This window comes from Sphaerodactylus townsendi, linkage group LG06 (genome assembly GCF_021028975.2).
Source record: "Sphaerodactylus townsendi isolate TG3544 linkage group LG06, MPM_Stown_v2.3, whole genome shotgun sequence".
Lineage (NCBI taxonomy): Eukaryota > Metazoa > Chordata > Lepidosauria > Squamata > Sphaerodactylidae > Sphaerodactylus > Sphaerodactylus townsendi.
This window is the reverse complement of record NC_059430.1, coordinates 74,295,368-74,322,686: the sequence shown is the minus strand read 5'-3', so window position 1 is coordinate 74,322,686 and position 27,319 is coordinate 74,295,368. Positions and strand designations below refer to the sequence as shown.

Genomic DNA, 27,319 nt, shown 5'->3' with positions numbered 1-27,319 from the left:
AGCAGGATAGACTGGCTTGAAAACAACCCCAGGAACTACATTAACATTTGAAGACTGAGGAAAGAATTTCTTTGAAGAAGTTGTTGCATAAAATATACTTTTTATTTTTTTTAATGAATTCATTGAATGGATTTCGTGACATATATTTTTGACAACAGTCTTAAAAACTTCCTACCAGTTATTAATAGTGAGGCATAATGGATAGTGGGTCACACTAGAGTTCAAATCTTTGGTCAGCTGGGAATCCTCTCCCTGGGTTCTTTATTTAGTTATTTATACCCTGTTTTTCTCCTCGATGGGGACCCAAAGTAGCATACAACATCAGCTTTCCTTCATCCATTTTATTCTCACAACAGCCAACTGGTGAGATAAGTTAGGCTATGTCAGAGTGACTGGCAAACTTCCACAGAAGGGTACGACTTTAAACCTGGGTCATTTCAGATCCTAGTTTCACACTCGGTCTAACCATTACACCACAGTGATGTTGTAAGGGCAAACTGGGAGCAGGAGAAATGCCAGCTAACTTAAAAGGCTGTATCTGCTTAAAATGGCACTGAATGTACATCCTGAGCTTCTTAGAGGAACAGTGGTTAAAAAAATGATAAACAAACCTATAATTGAGCTACTGTTCAGCCAGCCCTGCAGCAATATCTTTAATAGCAATGTAACATGCATATTAGCAGATGATAATGTTTGCCTGCCCTTAGCTGGATACCCCAGGCTAGCCCAATCTCATCAGATCTCAGAAACTAAGCCCTGGCCAGTACTTGGATGGGAGATCCCCATGCAGGGGTGAAGCAAGGGGTCACTACGCCCAGGGCACACATGCGCCCTGTGCCCCTGCTGCAGTACTGCCCGCCTCCGCCCAGTGGTAGGATTTAAATAATTTAACAACCGGTTCTGAAAGGACTCAGTGGTGGGATTACAACCATTCTCTGAATTAGACAAAAAATTAGCTACCGGTTCTACCGAATAGGTGCAAATAGGCTGAATCCCACCATTGCCTCCACCCCGAAATGCCCCCTCTATGCCCCCTGCTGCAGTGTGTGCTCAGGGCATCAAGGCCCCCCTGCCCCATTGGTGGTATGCCACTGCCACCATGAAAGGTCTGGGCTGCTACACAGAGGGAGGCAATGTTAAGTCTCCTCTGTTTGTCGCTTGTTCTGAAAATCCTGCAGGGTCACCATAACTCAGCTGCAATTTGACAGTACTTTTCACCACCAATGTTTTCCTTCATACTATGAAAACCTTCATTTAATTCTGCACAACAGCAGACTAGGCTTTTGTTGTTTCAGGTCACACAGCAACTCAACCAGGATGTTGGCTGGAAACAAAATTCTGGGAATGAGACCAACTTCAATTTGATTATTGCAATGAGAAAGAAGCTGTGCGGGACTGTTTCTGTTTATGACAACAATTTTCTAAGGAGAGGAAGAAGTTCTGTTTAATGATTATTTATTAGCAGGTTTGTGCCAGTTGTTAGCATAGCTCCATGCAAGCCATTTTCACAGCTTCTGGCCAAGTAAACTGTATGACTTCTGAAGGCTGGTTTTTAAGAATGCAATATTTTTGTACAACTGATAGTGGATAAAACAGCTGATTAGTGCCATCTGTTCTTTGAAGTTTAAGACTCTTTGTGTAATTTATATTCTGCAAACTAGGGTATGAAGGGAAAACATACTTGATGAGGTTACCAAGCTAATCTACAATTTAATTTATGCCATTATGTTCCCATGTTATGTTCTGTAGGCAGAAAGCTCTTTGCATTTGGAGGGGCGCTCTATGGTTACTGGAACAGAATCACAGCATTAAAGCCAGATACTTTGGCTTTAGTTGGTTTTTGAATCAGGATGTCAGACACCAAGCAATGTTATATTGAAAATTCTTTGATGCTTTTATGCACAGAGGAATAAGGATAATTTTTAGAAAACAAATAAATGGCAAACTGCACTAGTAAGATGCCATGAATAACATCCATAATGAGGAGAAAAATACATGGCAACTCTTCTTTAATGACAAACATACCATACCAAGAAAGAGCAAACAGATCACAGAAATCCAGACACTTCATGATGTTTTTCTAGTGTGCTGAGCCTTGGCACTTTGGATGAAGCCACAGGTGTTCTTAGAATGTGTACTGGCATTCCAAGGCCTACTTCCTAAACACTGGATGCATACGTCAGGGCACGTTCTGAGCCAGGTTCTCTGAACTATTCTTTACTGTGGAAAAAATCCTTGACATCCAATGAGACTATGCCAGATCATTATAAGACAAAAAAGCAGCTCTGGCCTGTAGGTACAAAACCTCTCATTGCATTGTATGCAGCCCTTAGAATCCCTCTAAAACCATCACTGGTTAAAGTTCCATGCTCAGGTCTCTCCTTAGCTCTTGTCAGGCCCACTCTGAAATTCTCCTCATATACTATGGGTTCTCAGGAACTTTACTTCCCTCCAATACTGTAGGAATAGGTATGACTGAATATTCACTGCTTTGCTACATCTGAGAGAATTGTAACTAGCCCAAGGTTACCCAGCAGGCTTCATGTGTAGGAGGGGAAAACAAACTCAATTCAGCAGAGGCTGTTGTTCATGTAAAAGAGCAAGGAATCAAACCCAATTCTCGAGATTATAGTCCACCTGCTTTTAATCACTATATCACACTGGCTCTCAGAAGAAATTGCTACAGTAGGGAAATTAGTGAAATCCAAGGCATTTCTATGACATTTTCCATCCCTTTGTCTCAGATACAAACTCAGATATCCTTGCAAGCCTAAACCAAATGAGTATTGGATTGTGCATTCTAATGCAAATGCTTGTTTTTGCTTTCAGCAGGATGTGCTATCAGATGTCCATTTCCATTCTTAAACCTCCAGCTGGTTAGATTCATTAAAGGATTTAGGACTGGAAACTAATGTCAGAAAAACCTCTTTTGTGCAACTTTTTAAAAATATGCATTTGATTTTACTGTGATAAAGTTATTTTGCATGGCTGTGTCCATTCATGGAAGTATCCCATGTTTATACTTGGTTCGTTTTATCTTGAAATCAGATCTCCTTCCTTGTTACTCCACCATACTTAAGTTTCACAAACTTTTCACAGGAAATCAAAACAAATAACTTCAAACATTCTAAACTAAATATTCAAATCTTGTTAAACTTTTAAAAAAATCAAAATCACAACTCTATAAATTTGATCTTAAATGGAAGTGTTTTGCCAAACAACAGGACTAAAGGATGCAATGGAAATGTCCATTTTGCTTACCAAACCAAAAAAAAAATGCATACAATGTATGTTTCAAATTGAGAAATGATGTTTTGTACATATATGTGGTGGTTGCATCCTATTTTTAAGGGAAAATATGGCAAGGGTGAATGCACATTTTAATAAATGTATTTCATAATACTTTTATTCTGTGATTCATTTTTACTATGTTTCTTTAGCAAGAATTAAAACAAGGTTATTAAAGTCTCAAGGAATTTTGTGCTTGAATTAGCATCAATGTGGTCCCTAGTCATGTTTATTTAACCTTTTCTCTGTTGGATTGTTTATGCTGCTTGAACTTGAATTCAATTTACTTAAATTTTTCAAAGTTGTGTATTTATAAAAACTGAGTTTCTTGTTACCTCTTGATTCATAATATTTCCTTTAAACCTCCCCAACCACCAGTAATGGAAAGAACAAAAGACCCAGTGTTTTATTTATTTTTATAAACATCTTTCATTCACTTGAATAGGTGGGTTCTTTCATCAGAAAATGGTAACCAGATGTTAACTGAATACACTAGCATTTCCCCTCATGCTTTCATTTTCATTAGTAATTTTTTCTAAAATGACGGAACACTTGTATAGCTTGCATTCAACAAGAATTAGTTTCCTAGCTGCCACTGGAAATTACCTTTCTCTTCCAACTGAAAGATTACTTTTTAAAAACTTGAGGGGGAAAGTTCCATAATGGCTACCTTCACTGAAGGAGATCTTGCAGCTTCATCCCAAGCCCACCAGACAATTTGTTCTTTAGTCAGTTGTCCTTGAATGAAGAAAGCTTTCTTATGTTAGATTCTAATGAAGTTGGCAAATCTGATGGTATTCAAATCCAGTGAGCTGTGAATGAGCAAGAGAGATGTTTCTACAAACCTGAAAAACATTCCAAGTTTGCAGAAAAATGTGAAATAAAAATGGGGAGGGGAATAAAGAGACCACAAGGGTCATCAAGTCCAGCCTCCTGCCATGCAGGAATATGCAATCAAAGCACCCTTGACAGATGGCCCTCCAGACTCTGTTTAAAAACCTCCAAAGAAGGTGACTCTCCCACACTCCAAGGCAGTGTATTCCATTGTCGAAAAGCCCTCACTGTTGAGAAGTTCTTTTTAATGTTTAGGTGGAATCTCTTTTCATGCACCTTGAATCCATTACTTCTTGTCCTAGTCTTTGGAGCAGCAGAAAACAAGCTTGCTTCATCTTCAACATGACATTCCTTCAACTATTTAAACATGGCTATCCTGTCAACCTTCTCTTCTCCAGACAAGACATATCTAGCTCCCTAAGCCATTCCTCATAGGGAATGGAATCCAGACCTTTTACCATTTTGGTCACCCTCCTCTGGATCTGTTCCAGTTTGTCAATATCCTTCTTGAATTACAGCACCCAGAACTGGACACTACATTTCAGGTGAAATCTGACCAATGCAGAATAAAGTGGTACTATTATGTTCCTCGATCTAGACACTATACTCCTATTGATGCAGCCCAGAATTGCATTGACTTTCTTGGCTGCCACATCACACTGCTGACTCATGTTCAGTTTGTGGTCTATTAAGGTTCCCAGATCCTGTTCACATGTACTGTTGTCAAGCCAGGTGTCACCCATCTTATATCTGTGTATTTCATTTTTTTCTGCCTAAGTATAATATCTTACATTTATCTCTGCTGAAATTCATTTTGTTAGTTTTGGCCCATCTCTCTAATCTGTCCAGGTCATTTTTAATTCTGATTCTGTCCTGTGGGGTATCAGCTATCCCTGCTAATTTGGTGTCATCTGCAAATCTGATTAGCATGCCTCTTTTCCATTATCCAAGGCCCACTCTGCACGAACCAAAAACAGCACCCCTCGAATGGTAAAAACACCATTCCAGGGGCGCTGTTCACACAGCTGCTACCTCTGCAATGAGGCGGCGCCGTGCAAACAGCACTGGGTTGGAGGTGCTGCTTTTAGGCACCACCTGTTTTTTCCTCACAGGGTGTTTGTTTGGGGGGGAAGGAGATTGTAAGCCCCTTTGAGTTTCCTACAGGAGAGAAAGGAGGGATATAAATCCAAACTCTTCTTCATCATCTAGCCCATGTTTTACTAGCTTGCTTGCAAGAATGTCATGGGGGACCTTGTCAAAGGCCTTACTGAAGTCACATCCACAGCATTTCCTGCATATATCAAACTTGTCACTCTATCAAAAAAGAGATACAATTAGTGTGGCATGATTTGTTTTTGAGAAACTCATGTTGACTTTTAGGGACCATGGCATTCCCTTCTAAGAGCTTACAGACTGTCTGGTTAATGAACTGCTCTACAATCTTTCCTGGAATTGATGTCAGGCTGACTGGGCATTTAGGTTCTCTATTTTCCCCCTTTTTGAAGATGAGGACAACATTAGACCTCCTCCAGTCTTCTGGGACTTTTCCTATTCTTCAGGAATTCTCAAAGATTATAGCAAGATTACTTCTGCCAGTGTTTTTAATACCCTGGGATATAGTTCATTAGGCCCTGGAGGTTTGAATTTATTTACAGTAAGGTTGTCAGGCCTGGATTTTGTGGGTTTTGTTCTGTGTGAATTCCTCTGCTTGCTCACTCGCTGCCTGCCAAACGCCAGGTGTTTTATCTGCTTTCCCTGGCGCCAGTCTCTCTAGTGAAGGCCACTTTCCCAAAGCTACTTTCACTCTGTTGCCCGCTATCTGGATGGAAGGGGGAGTGGGAAGTTTTGCTTATATGATTCGCAGCTCTGCCCGAAACTGCACTTGATCTGATTTATGCCTGCAATAAAGAAATCTTTGTGATTCTACAAGTGTCTTGTTGTCTGGTCAAGGGTATCTTGACATTAAGACAGCTCTCCCTTTTCATCTCATACTCCATGTGGCCATCTCTGGATGAAATTGCAAAATTGTTGCCTGCTTTCACCGCCTTTTATCAAGGACTTTCAGGGCACCTCCTGACTGTGGGGCAGCTCCCACCATCGGAGATGTCTCACACTGAACGTTCTTTGTTGGACTGTGATGCTGAGGAGTTGGAAAGGACCTTGAGGTTCACTGATGCTGATGCTGAACCGATGGCCCCTCTGTTATCTGAGACCACTCCTCAGAACGTCCTGGCTAGAACTCAGGCTGCTCGCTGGCTGCAGTTTGGTCCCTCATGGCAAACAGCAGCGCAGGGCCCAAGCCGTGACTCCTTTGGGTGCTACCCGATAACCTGGTCTGAGCCTGGGCAGGACATCCTGTCAGACTGGGATCATGATGCACCATGGGAGCGATGTGCAGCTACCTTGCCAGTGAATTACAAATTGCCCGACCCCGGTGGGGGTGACGCGGGCAATGAATTCCATATCTCGGACCTTGGGGCTGCTGCTCCTCGGCAGCTCATGGATTAGAGTGCTTATCATTCTTTGAGCCTAGGACCTGCCACATCTCAACGGCTCCCAGATTACAATGGTTCCCGACCATCAGACCTAAGGATCTCTGCCCCACAACGTTCCACAGATTACAAACAAGCGAGTGTCTGCTTTTCCCGTGATTGACCTGGGGGTGCTTGGCTGAAAACTACTATCTATAGTACCATTGAAGTTGAGGGAAAAGTGGATGAACCTAAAGTCGAGCGTCCTCGGCCTTATTGGATCACGGGGCTGGTGAAGACTTCCTCAGATTCTGACACTTCTTCTGTGAGGTCCTCAGACCGGAGACACAAGGAGGAGGACTTGGAACTCTGTCTTCAAATTATTTAAGATCGCCTGGAATGGATGCAGACCTGCGCGGTTGAGACCGAATCCAAGCTACACAAATATATTTTCCTATATGACCCGGTGAACCAACGTCAGTGTCCACTGCCTCAGCAGATGCCTCAACCGCCCCAGCAGCCTACTCTGGCTACCCGACCTGTTCAGCTGGTCCCTCGCCCGCCTTTGCAGCCCACTCCGGCGGGTCATCCCCCGTCTGTTCTGCCACTCCAGCAAATGGCTCAACCTCCAGTACAGCCACCTGCTCCATTGCTTCAGGTTCCAGTCCCAGCGCCTCCTCCAGTACAGGCTCCTGTAATGCCTCTTGTTGGGGCTCGTCCTAAGCTCTCTGTCTGCTTTGACGGTACCTCCAAGAAGCTCCCATTTTTTTTCATTCAAGTGGATTCTCACATGCATGACTATCGCCAACACCATCACAATGAATTGGAACATGTTCACGATGTCGGGGCTGCGTTGGAAGGGGACGCAGCCGAATGGTACATAGAGCTATTCTGCCATGCAGCGGGGGAACTCAACACCCTCCCCAGGTTCATCACTGCCCTCCTCCATCAATTTGAGAACCCCCATATGGGTGAACAGGCTAAACGGGACCTTCTCCATTTGCACCAAGGGTCTAAATTGTTTGTGGAGTTTTCCAGCCAATCTTGACAAAGGTATTCCTGTATGACCTCTTTATTTATTTGGTGCTAAACTTCCCCTACTGTATCTTCTGTTCCATTTTTCCCTGTTTGAGCACTGTTTTCCTTTTGGGAGAAGACCTAGGCAAAAAAAAAGGTGTTTAGTAGTTCTATCTTTTCTCAGTTCTTCGTTAGTGGCACTCATACCACTTCTTGAAATTATTTTTCTGAGGCTTACTATGTAGAACCACCAGGATATGGAGGTTTTAAAGCATCCGACAAGGATCTAGGACAGTGTTTTTCAAACCTTTTCGATGTCACGGTACCCTTGACCTCACTCTTCATATATCATGGTACCCCTGCCATCCTCCCCCCCCCCATCTTCCCTTCCCAGTTCCTCTGCTTGCCACCCCCCCTACCTTCCCCTCCCAGGGTGAAGGGAAGCACGGGGGTGGGAAGTGGCTGCTGACCTTGTGGCAGGCTCTGCCCCCTGGGCCAGCTCCATATTCTTGCTGGGGCTACCAGGAGACACCGCAAAACTGAGGGGGGCTGGTAGTGTGGCCGCGGTACCCCTGGGACATGCTCACGGCACCCTAGGGTACCACGGAACCCTGGTTGGGAATCACTGATCTAGGAGATCCAGGTTCAACCCTCCATTTTATCATAGAATCATTCTATCATAGAATCTCTCTGAATGACCTTAAGCCTATCACATTATCTCGCCTTAGCTACTTCACAACACTGCTGCTGTAAAGATAAAATAAGAGAACTATGTAAGTTGCTTTGGGTCCTTATTAGGGTTGCGAACCTCCAAGTAGTGATTGGAGATCCCCTGGGGATTACAACTCATTGCCAGACAACAAAGATAAGTTTACCTGGAGAAAATAGCTGCTCTGGGAAAAGTGGACTCTAGGACATTATCATCCATTTAAATCCCTCCCTTCCCTGAGCTCCACCTTCCCCAGATTCCATCCCCAAAATCTCTGGGTATTTCCCAACCCATAGCTGCCAACACTAGTTTGGGAAGTAAAGAATGGTATAAATATCAAAATTAATTAATTTTAAGATTTACCAATATGTTTTGAATTTTCTATCCTTTTTTGTCTTTGCCTTTTCTGAATCTTTTCTAACCTCTTTGTAGCATTTGTAAAAGATTTCAGGGAATAAATGGAGACACCCAGAAGTCTAAGCACTGCTAACAACACTGACATAGAATAAGGACAAAAAAGAGTTTTTTTTAAAAAAATCACTGTCTTGATACTGTAGCTCACAGTAGTAGTTGTATTGTTTTGGAAAGTAGACATTTTACTGAGTATGTTTAGTCTGTGACTTACTATAATTTTCATGGTCCTAAAATAGGCCACTTCTGATTCTTTTCCCTGCACCAGCTGCAGATGACCACAATAGCAGTGCTGTGCCAAGAACTACATAGGGAATTTATGCTCCCCATTGGATTCTGAGATTGACTTCTGTGCCATTCATAAACACTCATACAAGTCTTTGTTCATAAAAAGAGGAAGGTTTATCAATGAATCATATATTATATGTTTATAATGTTGCCAGAAAAAAGGGGAAGTTATGGTGAAGAGAGGTAGAAGCCCCCCCCCCCCGCCAAAAGCCCCAGTGAAGAAATAATCTGAAATACCACCACAAGAGTTGGGATCTCTTTTTTCATTTATGGGAACTGAACACATGAAGCTATCTTCTACTGACTCCCACACCATTTTTCTATGAAGGTCCATATTGTCTAGCCCAGTGGTTCTCAACCTGTGGGTCATGACACCTTTGGGGGTCGAACGACCCTTTCACAGGGGTCGCCTAAGACTCTCTGCATCAGTGTTCTCCATCTGTAAAATCGATAAATGTTAGGGTTAGGGGTCGCCATAGTATGAGGAACTATATTAAAGGGTCACGGCATTAGAAAGGTTGAGAACCACTGGCCTAGCCTGACTAGCAGCTTTCCAGGGACTCTAGCGGAGAACTGTCATATTACCTGCTACCTGATCCATTGAATTGGAGTTGCTCAGGATTGAACTTTGTATCTTCTGTGCACCAAAGAGATACTCGGCCACTGAACCATAGCCTTGACCTATAGCTCTGTATTCACTTGAACAATGTGAAGTGTGTTCATTTAGACACTTGTGGTCTGCCCCATAGTGAGCATACATTTCCTTCAGTCAGATTCTTGGTTGCACACATGGTTTTCCCCCTCCCAAACTTACCACAATTCAGGTCAGAGAAGCCCCATGGTTTTTGAAACCTAGCAAAATGTGAATTTCTCTCCCCCTCCTGCTTTCGCAGGGAAAGTGAAGGAAATTAGCATGTATTTTGCTTTCTTCAAGTTTCTTCACTCCTTCCAGTTTTTCCCGCCCACACAACAGCAGTTTTTCCCTGACATGGATAGAACAAGGAAGTGGAGGACAGACAAAAGGACAGATTGGCTTACTGGTGTTTGAAACAGAAAACTGCAGGGAAAACCCACTGTGAAGCACACAGCCATGAGGTAAACACTGCATGAATAAATGGCCCTACTCATGCACCTCTTGCTATCTGATTTCCTGCTTTACAGGACAATCCTAAAGACACTTCTCTTAGATTAAGACCCATTGATCTTACAGGACAATCCTACAGACAATTACAGGACAATCCTTACAGGACAATTACAGGACAATCCTAAAGACACTTCTCTTAGATTAAGACCCATTGAATAAAATGAGGCTTGCATATGACCAGAATTGCTTAGGACTGCTCCCTTAGTCATTTATATACAGATTACTTTCATGGGAGCAAGTCCTGCTGAGTGGGATTCTGAGTAGACCTAGTTACAATCACTGTCTTAATGTAAAGTGGCTCAAATTAACAAGATGTTCTTAGGATTAGGCCATGAAGTGAAAGACTACATGGAAAATAATTTGCCTTAGAGCTAAGAAGAATTTAGGAACAGAAGGGAGGGTAAAAAACATTTCATTTTTTCCAATTATGTCATTAGCCTTGTCCTTTGCTTCAGAGCCAGCTTCCTACAAATCTTCACAATATCCATCTTAACTTGGAGAGGAACATGAAGCTCTAAGACTTTTGAAAACCTGAAGAAAATTGTTCAGAAGCTACTAAATTAAAACTGGCAAGGACAAGGAACTTTAGTCTGTTTATCTGACTATTTTCATTTCATATGTATTAGCCTATATTGCCTAAACATTTTAGGTACTGCCTCCAAAGGAGTTTTTTTGAATAATAGTTTAGAATAGTTCTACCAGAAAAAATGTTATAATGCAATGTCAAGAAAGTACCCATCTTAAGAGAATCTTCTGGACCTAACTAGCCGCAAGTTCGGCCAGGTGCAAGGTGTTGCTTGGTAACTGCTCATCTTTCTCAAGGACACTTTCCCAGGCCAATTTTAATTAAGAACATTCACTACAGCTGGAGAAGCTTCTAGCTGCAGGGGAGGGATGGGTAAACTACTCATTCCAATTGGGAGGGGGCAACTTGCTCTAAGCCAGGGGTAGGGAACCTGCGGCTCTCCAGATGTTCAGGAACTACAATTCCCATCAGCCTCTGTCAGCATGGCCAATTGGCCATGCTGGTAGGGGCTGATGGGAATTGTAGTTCCTGAACATCTGGAGAGCCGCAGGTTCCCTAAGCCTAGAAGGTTTGATCAGGACAGTCCCAGGATTGGTTGGCAGGGGTCACCAGGGTTTTCCAAAAAGGCCAGCATTTTCCAAAAAGAGTCAACATGTAACAGCTAAGCACTCCTGTCCCACTCACCCTTTGCTGTCAGAGAGAACTTTGCTTATGCTTGGCAGTGAGGCTATAAGACCAACTACTATGTTGTATAGGACTTCTGTGAATATGCAGTGAGTTAACTATTTTCTGTGTACCTATCATTGCCAAATTGTAGTTCTGTTGTTTTTAACCATCTCTCTAATTTTTCCAGTAAAGCTCTATTTTGCTTTTTAAAGTAATGTGTATTCACTTGCCAAATCCAAAGTGCTTGGTTACATTTCTAACAGCAGCAGGGGCTTGTGCCACTATATACAACATAAACTATATGTCTTCAGAAACTAATACATCAAGTATCACAGTTAAAAAAACATACAAAAGTGTAGCCTAGCAAGGGGAGAAATAATCTTTCTCCATCTGTTTTCAAGAAAGATCATAGGTCTGGTATGTAAGCAAGTTACTTCACTTCTTGAATTTATTTGAAAAGCTTATTCTAAAAGGCTGGGAAGCAGATCAAGCTGCAAAACACTTAAACACATGTAATAGAATTAGCAGCGGGATTTTTTCTTTAAAAATGACATCTGTTGAAAGTTTCTGATATAATTCTTTTATGGGGAAAGTTACAGGTACATCTGGATATTGACAGAAAGCACTTAAAAGACATCTTGTAAAGTTCTAATTTCTTGATGGGGAAGGGGGTTGGAATGTAAGGCCTGAAAACATGTATCGGTGTTATCTAAAACTGTGAACTGTGTAGTTCACTAGTGTATTTGGTTAAAAAGATTAACAGTGCAGTCCTAATTAAAATTACACATTTCTAAACTTATTGATGACAAGGTCACAATGAGCATGAGGCAAGGGAGGGCTCTTGCCCCAGGTGCCAGTTGCTGGGAGCACCTTGGCCACCACTGCCATTGCTGCAAAAAAAGAGCCCCTGGTTGATTTAAAATTAAGCTTAATTTACTTCTGCATGAGCAGTGCTGTAGCCAGGAGAAGACTGGGTTCAGGGACAGACCAAGGAAGGCACTCTTTCCCTGGCCTTCTCCTTGCCTCCAGTCTCTTCTCAACAGCCACTTGCCTGGAAATAAGTTAATCTTAATTGTAAAACAACCATAGCTTTTGTAGTGGTGGCAGGAGGGAAGGGAGAACAGTGGTCCACGTTCTCCGCCCCCCCCCCCTCTGCCGCCAGAGGCGTAGATTGGGAAAATGGAGCCCGGTACAAAATCTGAGTTTTGCACCCACCCCCCACCCCCCGTGGGCAGTTGCTGTGATGCTGGAATCCACCCCCAAACAGCATCACTTTCAATGGTGTTTAAGCTAGGGAGCCCAGATTCTCCTTTTAAATCCAAAAATTGATCACACACTATCTTGCACAAGTAAGGAATAAGGCTGACTTGGTCAAGTAGCTACCAGAGTCTTTTGTTTACATTACTGCTTGCAGGAGATCTCTATATCCCACCTTTCTGTCCTCACAACGGCCACCAAAGTGGCTAACAGTTTAAAACATACATGATAAAATCATATTGTAAAACCATTAAAACTGACCCTTCCAAAAACACATACTTCATAAAGCGAATTAAAAGCATGCACAAAGACATGAAAAGAACAATTAAAACATTGGATGAGATCAATTGAGGGAATTGGATCACTGAGGGAATGCCAAACTGGGGGAATGCCAAACACACTTCAAAAATGTTCAGCTGCTGGCAGAAGATGACAATAGACAATTCTGTCTGGGGAGAGAGTTCTAGAGCTTTGATACCATGACCAAGAAGGCCTTCTCTCATGGGGCCACCCACGTATTCACTGAAGGTAGTGCATCCAAAGCAGGACCTCTGGAAATAACTGTAGTGTTGGACAGGTTCATAAAGGAATAGGTGGTTTTTCAGGAATGCTGGTCCTAAACCATATAGGACTTTGAGATCAACATTTTCTGCTTGATCCAACCCAACATTAAATAAAGCATTGTATTCGTCACAATGATTGCAGATGCTATTTAACCACAAAATACAACACAAAACCAAGCATGGTTATCCCAACAGGCTTAAACAGTTTAGTATCATGTACCTTCCCTACTCTTGCCGTCATTGCCCCATTCCTATCTTAAACAACTTTTCCTATCTCGTTTTAGAGGTGCAAACTGACATTCTGCTAATGTATGGTATTAGTGGGGTCCAGGGCATTGTGGTTAGGGGGCAACCAGCTTTGGTTTCCTGCTGCTACACTGGACAGCAGCAGAAAAAGCTTGGACAAAAGTAATGTTGCAAGTCACTTCTACTTGCATAACCAGAAGTGATTCAGGAATCACTAGAACAATCTAGCAATCTCTCCTGAACTCTGTAGTTTAATCACCGCGTTCAGGGTAATTGCTAGAGTGCTCAAGCAATGTGTGCTGTTATTTCCCATTACTTGACTGGGAGTTATACTGCAGAGTTATGCCACATTACGCAACACTGAACAATGTCCAGTCTTGCTTCCAGAAGTTTCAAGGAACTGCCAGCCATTTGAAGTTTGATGACAAATAGTGAGCTTGCAGGATCCGCCTGACAGAAACAAGGCATTACAGCCATGGAAAATTCATTAATAACATATATTGTAGTGGATCCAACCATACTCCAAGGAGCCTTTCTGCAACCTAAGAAATCTTCCTCCTTGTGGCTCGTCTTTTAAAAAAAGAGTCTTTTATTACTTATAGGCTGCAAAATGGCTTCAGACTTGAGCCGAAATGAAAACAGGAGTGCAAAATAAAAAAACACATACATACCACTGGTGGGGGAATGGGGAGTAGGATTGCAAGATCTAGGTTGGGAAACTCTTGGAGATTTGGGGGTGAAGCCTGGAAAGAACGAAGACCTCAGTGGGGTATAATGCCATAGCATCAACCATTCATTTTCTCCAAGGTAACTGATCTCTGTGATCCAAAGATGACCTGTAATTCTGGAAGATCCTCAGGCCCCACCTGGAGGCTGGCATCCCCACTGGTATGGCATTGAGTTTTCTCACCTGGGTGGAGCTTTTTCTGTCCATTCAGTTTCCTGTCTTCAAGGACTGTAACTGCAAAGCTGTGCTGTGTAAGGATGTGTTGATATAACTGAAGGTCTTCTTTATTGCTGGAAGATGGGATGTAAAGTATCACAGAGTTTGCCTGGCTTCTGATATACTTAGAAATTGCATCCTTAATCTAAAAGAGAAGAGACAAGATTATATTCCTGTATAGGATAGCTGTGTTTGTCTGTGGTAGAACAATAGCATCTTAGAGACCAACAAGACTTTGGTGGGTGTAAACTTTCAAGAGTCAACGCACACAATCAGATACAGGTTGGAATGGAAATTCCTGAGATATTCCAGTCAAAAGGTGGGAGAGGGAATTGGAAAGAAGTTGCTCAGCAGGCAAATGTACAATGCATATTGTAATCAGCTTGATTAGCACAGAGGATAAATGCTTAGGGGTGGAAAAGTAACATCTGTAGTGAGATAAGTATTCTAGGTCCCTATTCACCCTTTGTGGGATATTGTTTTGAATTTGTAAATGAACTCAAGTTCAGCAATCTCCCATTGAAACCTCTCTTTAGGGTTGCCAGCCTCCAGGTGAGACTTTGTGATCCCTCCAAAATTTCCTACCTCTTTGTAGCAGCCCTGGCTTTCTTTGGTGGTCTCCCACTCAACAACTAACAAGACCCAACCTTAAGAACATAAGAAAGAGTCTGCTGGATCAGACCAGAGTCCATCTAGTCCAGCACTCTGCTACTCGCAATGGCCTACCAGATACCTTTGGGAGCTCACATGCAGGATGTGAAAGCAATGGCCTTCTGCTGCTGCTGCTGCTGCTCCCGAGCACCTGGTCTGCTAAGGCATTTGCAATCTCAGATCAAGGAGGATCAAGATTGGTAGCCATAGATTGACTTCTCCTCCATAAATTTGTCCAAGCCCCTTTTAAAGCTATCCAGGTTGGTGACCATCACTATCGCTTGTGGCAACATATTCCAAACACCAATCATGTGTTGCATGAAGAAATGATTCCTTTTATTAGTCCTAATTCTCCCCCCCAGCATTTTCAATGTATGCCCCCTGGTTCTAGTATTGTGAGAAAGAGAGAAAAATTTCTCTGTCAACATTTTCTACCCCATGTATAATTTTATAGACTTCAATCATATCCCCCCTCAGACGTCTCCTCTCCAAACTAGAGTCCCAAACGCTGCAGCTTCTCCTCATAAGGAAGGTGCTCCAATCCCTCAATCATCCTTGTTGCCCTCCTCTGCCCTTTTTCTATCTCTTCGATATCCTTTTTGAGATGTGGTGAATGGCTCTCTCTCTCATACACTCACACACAATATAAACAACTTTTGTTTTCATAAAAGGTATTACATGAATTTTGTTTTTTGGATTTCACCATTTAAAGCTTTATCAAGAATATTTTGGTATGAAAAACAACACATTAGGTCAGATATGTAATAATTTATAATGTTTCTTTTTTTAAGTTGCTCATAAAATATACATTATTTTTAGAGAAACAAAAAAGTGTGGGGTGGGGAGGTTGAAAAGGCAAAAAGTGGATAGACAGTCTTCATAGTTACCAAATTTATGGTTGGCATGCTTATATAAGGAAGGATTATGTAAACAAGCCATTCCGGGTCTTCCAATGGCTGTCTGTTTCAGTGCAAACAAATGCCATTGAAAGTGTTTCCAGTTGTTGATGAGTCTGGTAGCTAGCTATAAAATGATTCCCACAGCAGTCTTTCCTGCAGTCTCAGGAAGTAGCCTTATGTTACGCTTGGCTCAAGTATGAGATTCTTTGCAGGAGGGAGACACATAATTGCGCTAGACCTTTGATGAATGGCTAATACCTCTCTGGTATCTTTCCCTGGCTGCAGCCAATACAAAGGACACCTGTTAAAACATTTGCTTCATATTTTATTGAATACATTGAACAAATGTATAAGGCAAAAAGATTTGAAATATTCCAGCAGCTAAACTTAAGAACAGGAGTAAATAGGAAGTGATCATCTCATAGGAGTTGTATTACACAATCTTGTAATTCAACCTCTCCCTATCCTGGTTGTATTTATATCCTAATAGTGAGAGAGGAAGTACGGGCTTACCTCAGAATACCCCTTCCTTCTATATCCCCTGTGTCCTTTTTTACCCTTTCATCCAGTATCCTCTTCCTTACCCTCTCCTTCTTGTATTATGCTCAATCAATCTTCGAGGTTACTAGAACTTTCTTTGAATTTCCTTTTTTCTGTGAATTTACTATTAGCAGTGCAGTGAACTGGAGATAAGCCTCGACAATCTTATTTCAAGAGATGCAGCTGGATCAACACTGTATAGGAACATAAAGGGCCAGTGATGTAAGTGGTGGCCACTGCGAAGTCACTGGTTTTTGCCTTCTTCTGCTTCCGCAGCAATAATGGTAAAACTGATGTGGGGTTCCCACTTCGGTTGTTACTCAAGGATCAAATCCTAATTCTATTCCTGGACACTGCTGCTTACCTCCTCCTAAGAATATTATTTGTCATCCCCTCATCCAGTGGGGAGTAGTGGTTATTTTACAAGACTGATGTGTGCGAGGGCAAGTTCAGGTGGGTTTTATTGTCCTCATGGGTAACTCTGAGCTGATGCAGAGGATGGCATTCATCTTGGTGCTGCATCACTAGGCCACCCTGCAAGGTTGGTGGAATGGGTAAGTACACATACTTTGAAGCAAAGCCTCCCACCACCCCATAATTTGCCTAATATTTGATAGAATGGATTTGGTAAAAAGGATTTCAATAGTATGAAGAATATGTTTAGACTATGGAAGTGTCATTTATCCTTTTTTGTTTTGAGGGGGATGTCTGTGAAGCTATGGCAACACAACACAAAAATCTGCAATATTCACACATTTGTGTCAGCATAGCTTTGCAGACACCCCCCCTCAAAACAAAAAAAAGGAAAAACAATACATGTGCAGGATCGCCAGGCAAGACAAACTTTATTCATGTACTTTTAAAAGTGAAATCACGTGTGGATGAGCACATGTGGAAGAGTTCTGTTGGGCAGCAGGTGGGAAAAAGAACCGTTTTGGCTGGCAATGCTTGTGTCGTCCATACAGAGTGAATTCAAAAAGCCAAAACAGTATGTTTCATTTCTGCTGTGCAGACAAGGCCCTTCTTGTGAACCACTACTACTAAACCTTGATCTACACTATATATAAAATGTAACCATCACTATGTATTTGTCAGAATTTCCAGTGTTATGGAAACAATATTCCAATTTATGTATAGCTTTGCCAATCATGCATCTTCAAAGGCCTTTTTACTGCCATAAAGGTTTACCTCAGGCTAAGACTTGGCATGAAAAGACTCAGTATCAACAGATGAAAAGAATCTGTTCTAATAATTGACCCCCTTGGTAATCTTTATTCAGTTTATATTCCTTTAGCTAATGTGGGAGGGTGACCTTAGGTTTCTGAGAGGTAAATTTGCCATATTCAAGAGCAATTTTCAAACTAAGTATGTGTAAAACATTAACAGAGAATATCAATCTTTCTAAAAATGTTGAACAAATAAACACATAGGTGTGGTATAAATTCAAAGTTATGTACCGGTATTTAATTGTAGATGTACCGACACACACACATGTACATAAAATAACTCATTTGTATGTCTGGCACAAAATGGTTGTTTAATTAGAAAGGTTGCAATTTTGCAAGACTGGAACTGAATCCATATGCAGTCAGATATTATATTATTGTAGTCATTCACTTCCATGATTTTGCTATGCAATATTCCAGGATATGGCAGTGAAATATTCCAGGATATGTAGATGCAGGGCAAATCCAATTACATAGGTGAAATAGGCAGTTGCCTAAACTTTAAAGAGTGCCAAATAAAATGGAAGTGAATTTCTAGGATTAGTAAAACTTATTTGAAAAATGCAAATTGTTCATTTTGAATGCCAAGATCACAAAGATAGAAGTTCACTTTCTACTTTTTCTGTACACATTGTGGGTATATAGGAGAAGTCAAAGTTATAGTTTGCCAAGGACACTCTAAACCCTTGGGTCAGCCCTGGTGGATTCTCCTGGAGTTATAACTGCAAACATATTACATCCCTTTCTTTCATATTAGTGCCACGCCACATCACATGGGGAGTATACTGCTACCATATTCCTCAGCAGTTTCTCCAGATAGCAGCATCTCTGCCTTTCTGCACACCCAACTTTATTTCAAGGGGCTCCCTTCCCCTGCGAATCTCAAAGAAGAAAGCAGCTACAAATTACCCTAAAGGATAGTAAGTGTAGGAAAGCCCTCTCAAACTTTAATTATACCGATGATACAAATGCTGTTGCAGCAGAGAAAAAGCAATCTGCCAGCAGCTGGGACAACTGCACAAGGGAAGAGAACCCCTACATTCTCCAAGTCATCCATCCCACCCACAAATAAATTCCACCTCACGCACTAGAATGCAAGGTACAGCTACAATGCTGCAAATTACTGGGCACCTAATGTAAGTTGTACTGATCAAGACTGAATTCTCATATTCATCCAATAATGTAAAAGCCAGCATGATGTAGCAGTTAAGAGCATGTGGACTCTAATCTGGAGAACCAGGTTTGATTCCCCACTCCTTCACATCAGCGGCCAATTCTTATCTTATCCCCCCACCCTACATTTTTGGTGGGTGACCTTGGGCTATTCACAGTTTCTTCAAAACTCTCTCAGCCCCACCTAACACACAAGATGTCTGTTGTGAGGAGAGGAAGGGAAAGAAGTTTGTAAGCCACCTTGAGTCTCCTTTCAAAAGAGAAAAGTAGGGTATAAATCCAAACTCTTACTCTTCTGAAAAGTCTCATACCTGCATGCAGTGGTGGGATCCAACCAGTTCTCACCACTTCTCTAGAAGTGGTTACTAATTTTTTCTGAGTGCCGAGAAGGGGTTACTAAAGCAACCTCCCTGCCCAATAGGGACTGGAGGTGCGTGTGTGCGGCAACGCCACTGTTTGAATCCCACCACCATCGGAACCTGTTATTAAAATTTTTGGATCCCACCACTGCCTGCATGGACATCCCCAGCTGTGTACACACAGATGAAACTTCTTGCTTCATATGCTATGCTGATCACTTTTTGCTCTGAAAAGGACATTTATTTTTGCCTTTCCCAGGGTGCACCACGCCACAATTTAGTACATTTTATCAGATTTAGCACTTCATAAATTGGGTTGAATACAGTCATATGACAACTATGCAGATCTGGCATTTTTATGTTGATTATATTTCTTTTTATCTTCTTCACAACTTTTCATAGAAGCAGATTAAAACTCCTGGGCAGGAAAATGTAAAGGCATATCCATGACCACTGGTGGTACGTGGAGGCATTTCTTTGTAGCGGGGACTTTCACAAGGCTGTGCAGCTCAAGGGTATAGCTGCTTTGGTGGAACTTAAACCAACTTTCTCCCCAGTCAGCATGTTAGTACAGCCACTCAAGTCTCAGCTAACTGTTGCTTGATAAAACTCTGTCCTTCAATTCTCTGATCTAGTCTCTGCCTCTTTTTTTAGCTTATTGCAGGAAGTCTCAAGTTGCTTCTGGGAGTTTTCCAAGCACAGCCTTAAGTACACCCCCGATAGTTTACTCTCTATGTATCTGGGCTGTTTGCACCTGCCAAATGTCACAAGGTGACTAGCTTTGCACAACTGAAAGGTCCTGAACAGAGCCTTATCATTTGATAGATCTTTTCAATATGGTCCAAGGTGGATTTTAGAGCATTTAATCGCTTTTTCATAATGGTTTGCTTAAATGCATCCATTGAATAATTTGTTTCTGACTGATTAGCATATTTTGGAAATTTCTCTTAGGTCCTTGGACTGCAAACTAATCAACTGAAGTTTTAGTTGATTAATTAGTGAGAACCAATCTAAAGTAATGATTCCCCATTTCTCCACATGAGTGATGGACCCTTATCTGATGAACCAGAATGGTTTCCCCATTCCTACACATGAACTCTGCTGGGTGACCTTGGGCTAGTTACAATTCTCTCAAAACTCTCAACCCCACCTATGTATGTGTTGTAGGGAAAGAAAGAGAAGAAGTTTGAGAGTGCTTACAGTTGAGAAAAGGGAGGTATACATCTAAAACTTGTCTTCTTCTGTTTTAAATCCTTCATAAAATCAAGGTTCTAAATTGAACATATGCCACTGTTCACTGAAAAATGCTGCTGTTTTCTTCATTAAAAAAATAAAAACTATATGCAGGAAGAAGTACTGTCGTTTCATTTAATTTTTTAGATGCAAGACTTTTTGCTGGCCTCTGTTGCTTTCTGTCACTTATATAACTTCAAAGCATTCTCTATTTAAGTATGAAATTGGCTCAAGCACATAATCACTGTTCCATTGGCCAAAAACAAGAATAAATGGCTGAATATTTAAATGGCTGAATATTTCAATGCGATAAAAAGGAGCAGGAACTTGCTCTTTAAAAATGTCTCGGCACACAATGCAGATTCAGTAGTCCTGCCTCAGCTATGTCTGACTGATTTAGGAACACAATCCACAATGGCAAATCATGCTGAAGGAGAACTTCCTGAAGCCAGCCTAGACTTCACTCAACCCACCCACATTTTCAACACAGCAAGTTGGTCATGTGAATTGACTCTTAGGAATGATAATTTCACTCATGGGTTCATCACTGTTAATGGGGAGTAAGTTTACATTGGAAACTAATGTAGGCAGAAGAATGCTTTTAACTTGTGTTTTAACTATGAGTTGTATGTAAACCCTAAATAAATAATAGGAAGGGGAAAATGTATGTTGGAGCATTTCATGTGAATGAGCACCTTACTGAAGAATGGCACAGCAGATCTTCTGTGTCTAGTATACTCTGCCCATAGACTTTGGGTATGGCAAGGGAATTTTTGGAACATACGCAAGATAAATTGATTGGGACCACCAAGAATATTAAGGAGCTATAGCAGGCTGTTAGTGAATGGTTGTTGTACACCTCTTGAGACCAAGTTGGCTAAAGGCCAAGAAACCCAAAGGAAAAAGAACCACTCAACTTAGCTCAGCTTCATTATTTACAGCACTACAAATTAGCTGCTAACCACGTTCCCAATGCTGTATTTAACTTTACAATAAACTTCATTGTTTCCAAAACAAGTCTTTTTTGTGTGCTAGGATATAAACTTCCCATATAGTTGTATGCCAAACCCCAACTTTTTGCGGGTCTGGTTTATTTTATGTTTACACTTGGAGGGTTTATGCATTGCTAGAAAGAAGTTAATTTCCTGCCTTGGTTTTTTTCACTGGAGTTTTAAAATATTATTGGCTTTTACCTCTCTAGTAGTTTTGTTTAGGAAGGAGTGGATTCTCATCTAAAATATCTGGAAAGTTTCTCTGATTCCCATTGTTTCCTATCTAAATATAGAGCAAACCACTAAATCACTGAAATAGGCTTTGATTGTTTAGTTCTGGTGCCACAGCAGGGTGAAAGACTTATGTGGTCAGTCAGCTGTACCTTGAGGTGGGAGGTGGATAGTGGTAAAATTCAGAAGCCCTTTACTTAATTATTTTACATATTTACCCAAAGATACAGAATATAGTTCATTAAGTATGAATACTTTCATACAGGCAAAAGGTTTTAGAGGTTCTCTCTTTCACTAGTCATGAAAGCTCTACTTCCAGAAGTTCCTCTTCCTCTGTAAAACAGATAAAAATGCAGTGAAAATGAATAATTTTCACTGGTCATTTCCTCATGTCACATATTCTGCCAGTCTTCTGACTGGGAATTCAGTTCAAATTTAATTTCAAAGTGTTCCCGAAACCAGACACCCTGAGTTTAATCGAACAACATTTTACCGAGTGGGTCAGTCCAGGATAACCATGTAAGTCTGTGGATGAGTTCAGCTCACTGGCTCATTCCGCACATGCAGAATAATGCACTTTCAAACTGCTTTCAGTGCTCTTTGAAGCTGTGCGGAATGGCAAAATCCACTTGCAAACAGTTGTGAAAGTGGTTTGAAAACGCATTATTTTGCGTGTGCGGAAGGGGCCACTGCTTACTTAAACTAATATTCATACTACATCAACAGGGTAAACCATGCCATACAAATCTATCCGGAATCATTTTCATCTCGTACATAGTGTAAGCCACAGAGAACTAAGAAGCTTTGGGGAATTTGGGGGATTTCTACTGCAGTAGAGTTGCCAGTTCCTGCTTCAGAAATTCCTGGGAGTGAGCTCCGTAGGGAATACGATGCCATAAAACTAGGACTGGTAATCTCCTGGTGGGGTCTGGAGATCTCTCAGAAGTGTAACTGATCTCCAGACTACAGAGATATACCCCAATGTCATCATTCCACTCCCTAAGGCCCACCCACCCCAGGCTCCACCCCAAAATATTCAGGAATTTCGAAACCTGGAGCTGGGATCCAACTTCTGAAGTTGCAACTTCTTTAATAGGAACTGATCTCTGTAGTCTAGAGATTAATTGTAAATCCAAAAGAACTCCTGAGTGCACCTGGAGGTTTGCAACCCTGATAGAAGATCCTAGAGAACTACAGAATTTTCTGAAGTATCTGAAATAGTGATTGGAATTTTCTTCCATTCTTGCTCCTGCATCTATAGACAACTGTAGTGCAAGAATTATATCCAGCATGGTGACTTACCTGACAAATCCCCAGCTCCAATCCTTGAGGAGATAAGCAGATCCCCTTACTTCAGGGAGCCTACATCTTGACCCAAGCTCAATGAAACATGTATCTATACATTCCTGAGATATACAGCAGCTAAAAATAAGGTCCTGAAAATTTTACCCTTCCAGAATTATACCTTGCTAAATCTTCTAAAGTCAATGGCTACCCTGCTGAGGATTCCATTGCAGAAACTACAAAAAAGAATACAAACATACTATTGGGTCAGATTACTTTGTGTCCTTTACAGCTACTGTCTTCAAACTCTAAACTATTGTCATTAGCTAACTATCTAAAAGCTATCTGAATTTCCAACATTAGAAATGCTATCTAGACTGCAAAGCCCTGTTGAGGTGCCCCATAATTAGGGATCTCAGGGAATGCCTTATTTATAGTCAGGACATCATTTTGTTTGTAATAAGAGAGTTGGCCTGGAGGACATTTAATTTAAATAGCCATCCACATGTTTTATGGAACATTCTTTTCCTGAGAAATTAATAAAATCTTATGCAGTTAAGTCCATGCTAATCACAAATGCCATAATAAAAATAGCTGATACGGCTACATTGATTTACATGTCATCAACAACTATCAAACAAATGACCAAAGTTTACAGAGTTGCAGCCAGCAGAGTATGGCACAGCTGGAAAGCAGGTAACTCAAGGACAAATTAAAATTTCTAGCATATAATATCTAGTGCATGCTATTGTGCATTAAACTACACAAAGCAAAGAAAAAGCATTCAGAAATATCTGAGCCAAAATTACACTTGAAACTGGCAAATGTTAAAATATGTACTTTTCTTATGTTGGTATTACTGGGACATAACATTGCTTAACTTTGTATGATCACAACCATGAAATATTCTTTTTGAAATGAGGTATATTTTGACAGCTTCCCAGGTGATTGTTCAGTGAGCTAAAAAACTGTCATTTCTTTTAAATATTGCAGATACCACTGGATACCAGTGAGGGCTCTTTGATCTCCGAAGGCTGTGCAGATTAACCAAGTGATTTTAATGCAACTCTGACACTCTGACATGTTTTTCTTTAAAAAGTAAAGATCATTTAGGGCAAATCTGAAATGAATCTACCCAGTGGATCTATTCTCTGATGCTTACTGTCAGGGGAAAAAATCCTTTAAAATTACAGCTGTATGTTTTCATAGCTTCAGAACAGATTGTTGAGGACAGTTCCCTTTTAAATGCTCAAATCCTTACATAATAAATAAAAGGTTATGAATCCATGAATACCTGACATTTCCCAGCAGGATGAACAGCCTTCTATCACCACATATACATTCAGACTACTTGAACATGTACATATGGGGCTGCCATACATTGAATCAGATCATTGATCCATCTTGGTCAGCACAGTCTAGGTCTGCAAGTGGCTCTTCAGGGTCACCAGTAGTGGTCTTTCATATCACCTACTACCTGATCCTTTCAATTGGAGATGCCAGGGTTACAATCTGGGACTTTCTGCATGCCAAGTAGATGCTTTACCACAGCATTGTTTGTGTCCAGACTGCCCACTGCATTACAACAAGAAAACCATAACAACACAGCTCTTAGTGCATGCACCCTTTTTCATTCCTGCTTTTTCTCGGTTTGTCAGCAGTGACACAACTTCGTGCTTTTTTATAGATGCACTACAATTTACAAAGCCCATTCGAGCAAATCTGGGTGACATGCTGGAAACACTTGTGTCTTCCCTATCCACAGCTATGATATGACTCAGGGCCAGTCACACGGTCTCAGCTTAACCTTTCTCATAACGATGCAAATGATGCAAGCCTCTTTGGGGCTCCATGGTAGAGGAAAGTAAGGTATAAATAAAGTAACTAGGTCAATAAAACCACAGTGAACAGGACAGGAAATGCAGTTCAAATGATGTAAGATACCCACATCAAATGATTTGGAGCCAGTGCAGTACTTTTGAAAATAATCCAGCATGGAAAGTATTTTTAATTCCTGCACAGCTGCATCTAATTTTTTATGCACCTGGAAATTCTGGGTCCACAGATATTTTTTTTAGCTCTCTATGAGTGTGTGTGTGCACATATGTGCATGAAAAGTTTTTTGGGTTGTATCCACAGATATGTTCTGCATAGAATCAAAGATCAGGGATCTTGAACTAAAAAGGAAAGGTTTTCCAGTCATAAGCATATCGGTCTATCCCTGTGTTGTCTATATAGACCCATGAAAAGAAGGATATAGGTTAAGGACAAAGTCTGCGGGATATTCACCCACTAAGCATTTACTGGAAGAATCCTCTGGCAGACAAACTTTTCCAGTTTTATGGTTATGGAGAAACGTTTGAAAAATTTGCAGCTAGTGGCTAGTAAAAGCTCAAAAATGCTATTATTTTTGAAAACTTCCAGTAGCCAGAGAATGCGTCTTTTACAGTGCAATACTGTGCAGAGTTGCTCCATGCCTAGCCCACTGAAATCAACTGGCTTAAGCTGGGGGAACTCTGCAGAAGATTGTAATATTAACAGCCTGTGTGGTTCATTTGATAACTACTGTTATTCTCTACCTTCTCTACCTCTTTCATATTACAGTGTTAATTAACCTATTTCCCTTCAATTTCCCCATAACATGGTTTGAATATTCTTGGACTCCAGGAAGATATCACTTTGGATACAGTCACGTAGGCAATTTAACTCAGCCAATGAACTTATACTAAAATGTTTTCAAATTGTTCACTATTCTTGCCTCACTATGCACACTAGACAGATTATCATCAGTGAATATGAAAAAAAAGTTTTGAGTCCACAGGCACCTTTAATACCAAAAAAGTTTTACTCTTGGTATAAACTTTCATGTGCAAGCACTTCTTAGTGCACAGGCACATGAAAGCTTATACCAAGAATAAATATTTGGTCTTAAAAAGGTGCCACTGGACTCAAATATTTGGTCTTAAAAAGGTGCCACTGGACTCAAACATTTTTCTGCTCCTTCAGACCCATAAGGCTACCCACCTGATTACATATGAAGATTATTTTTAGCCAGACAGGCTACTCTAGTTTGTCAGTCAAGTGTCTCATTCAAAACTTATTGGTTTTCTTACCTCTTTCTGTAGTTGTAGGTTGCGAGAAGGAAAGACACAATAGAATTGCCTTGTAGGAACCTCCTTGTACACGCTCTGCTGTACCTCCTGTGTTGTTGATAGAACACCATTGTCAACTGCTGGGAGGTATCTTCTTGCCCTTAATGGAGTCAGGGTCTGGTAGAAAAGATAGGCGGCTAGCACCAGCACCAGAAGGAATGGACGGAGTCGACAGTACCTCCGGCAAGGCAGAATTTGCCTGCAAGCCATGGTCACCTCACAGTTTTAATTTTGCCCATCACTGTAATGATCTCTGGGGTTCCTTTCTATCAGCATGACATCCATGGATGCATTTACATTTTCCCATAGATACATCAAGTTCTCTCCATCATTTTTGGGCCTGTGTTTTCCCATGGCACAGTGTAGCAAAGAGACTTAGGTCTTCAGAGGAGAATAACAAACAGTCCCAATAGGAGTGGTAACAGATCTGTAGTGACGCTGGGAGAGAGTAACTACAAGAAGGAACACTGATGCAGCTACCAATGCTGAGCTGAAGAAAAATACAAAAGCTCTGCTCAGGACAGTAAAAAAGCTTTAGCAGTTCAATAGTATTTAAAAAAAACAATAAAAATGCATTCTGTGCCTTGTACAACTTAAGAACATCAAGGCTTTTCTAGCAGTTGCTTTGTTATTCTTCTTGTTTTTGTCCTCTTGCACTTCCAATCCCTATTTCTTTAACTGTTACTTTCATCCCGGATTTCTTAAAATGCCTTTTTCCTGTCAGCAAAAACACACTGCCTTCTCTGAATGAGTTTGTCAGGATTTTAACAAGCAGAAAACCTAGTTTTCTCCCGGTTGGTTTTTCCAGCTTTCCTGTTCAAAGTGATGTTTACTTACTCCGTTCTTATTCCTGTCAGACATTTTCCATTCTCCCCAAACGGGTCACTGATTAAAACCACTTGGAACAATCTAGCCTCAAGACTCCAGCTCATCTCGCACACACAGGCACAGGCACTGCATCTGAACTCCGTTGGCCCACAGACATATAAATAAAAAGCAGGACTGCCCTGAGGGGTGGGGTTAAGCTTAACAAGTTCTGAAAAAGGCACATACACAGACGCTGGAAACTGCAGGAGGAATGCTGGATCATTTTTTGAAAGTTTTTTTTCTCATATGTTCTACACTCCATAAGCAAAGTTCAAAAATGGGACTAGGATACAGAAAACTTAGCATGAAATGTAGCCAGAACTCAAAGAGGAAACAGAATAAAATGACT

The 27,319-nt window shown here is 41.1% G+C and overlaps 1 protein-coding gene across 2 annotated transcripts in view; it reads right to left on the bottom strand.

Annotated features, from left to right (window-relative positions):
- The window catches only part of CPED1 (cadherin like and PC-esterase domain containing 1), a 113,002-nt gene extending 85,935 nt beyond the window's left edge, over positions 1-27,067 (bottom strand). For both annotated transcript variants that reach the window (XM_048500466.1, XM_048500467.1), the window contains exons 1-2: positions 26,065-27,067; positions 14,331-14,508 (exon numbers count right to left, since the gene is read on the bottom strand). In XM_048500466.1, coding sequence (XP_048356423.1) covers positions 14,331-14,508; positions 26,065-26,313 — 427 coding nt within the window. In that variant the 5' untranslated portion in view covers positions 26,314-27,067. The remainder of the gene's footprint in view (positions 1-14,330; positions 14,509-26,064) is intronic.
- Between the last annotated feature and the right edge of the window lie 252 nt (positions 27,068-27,319).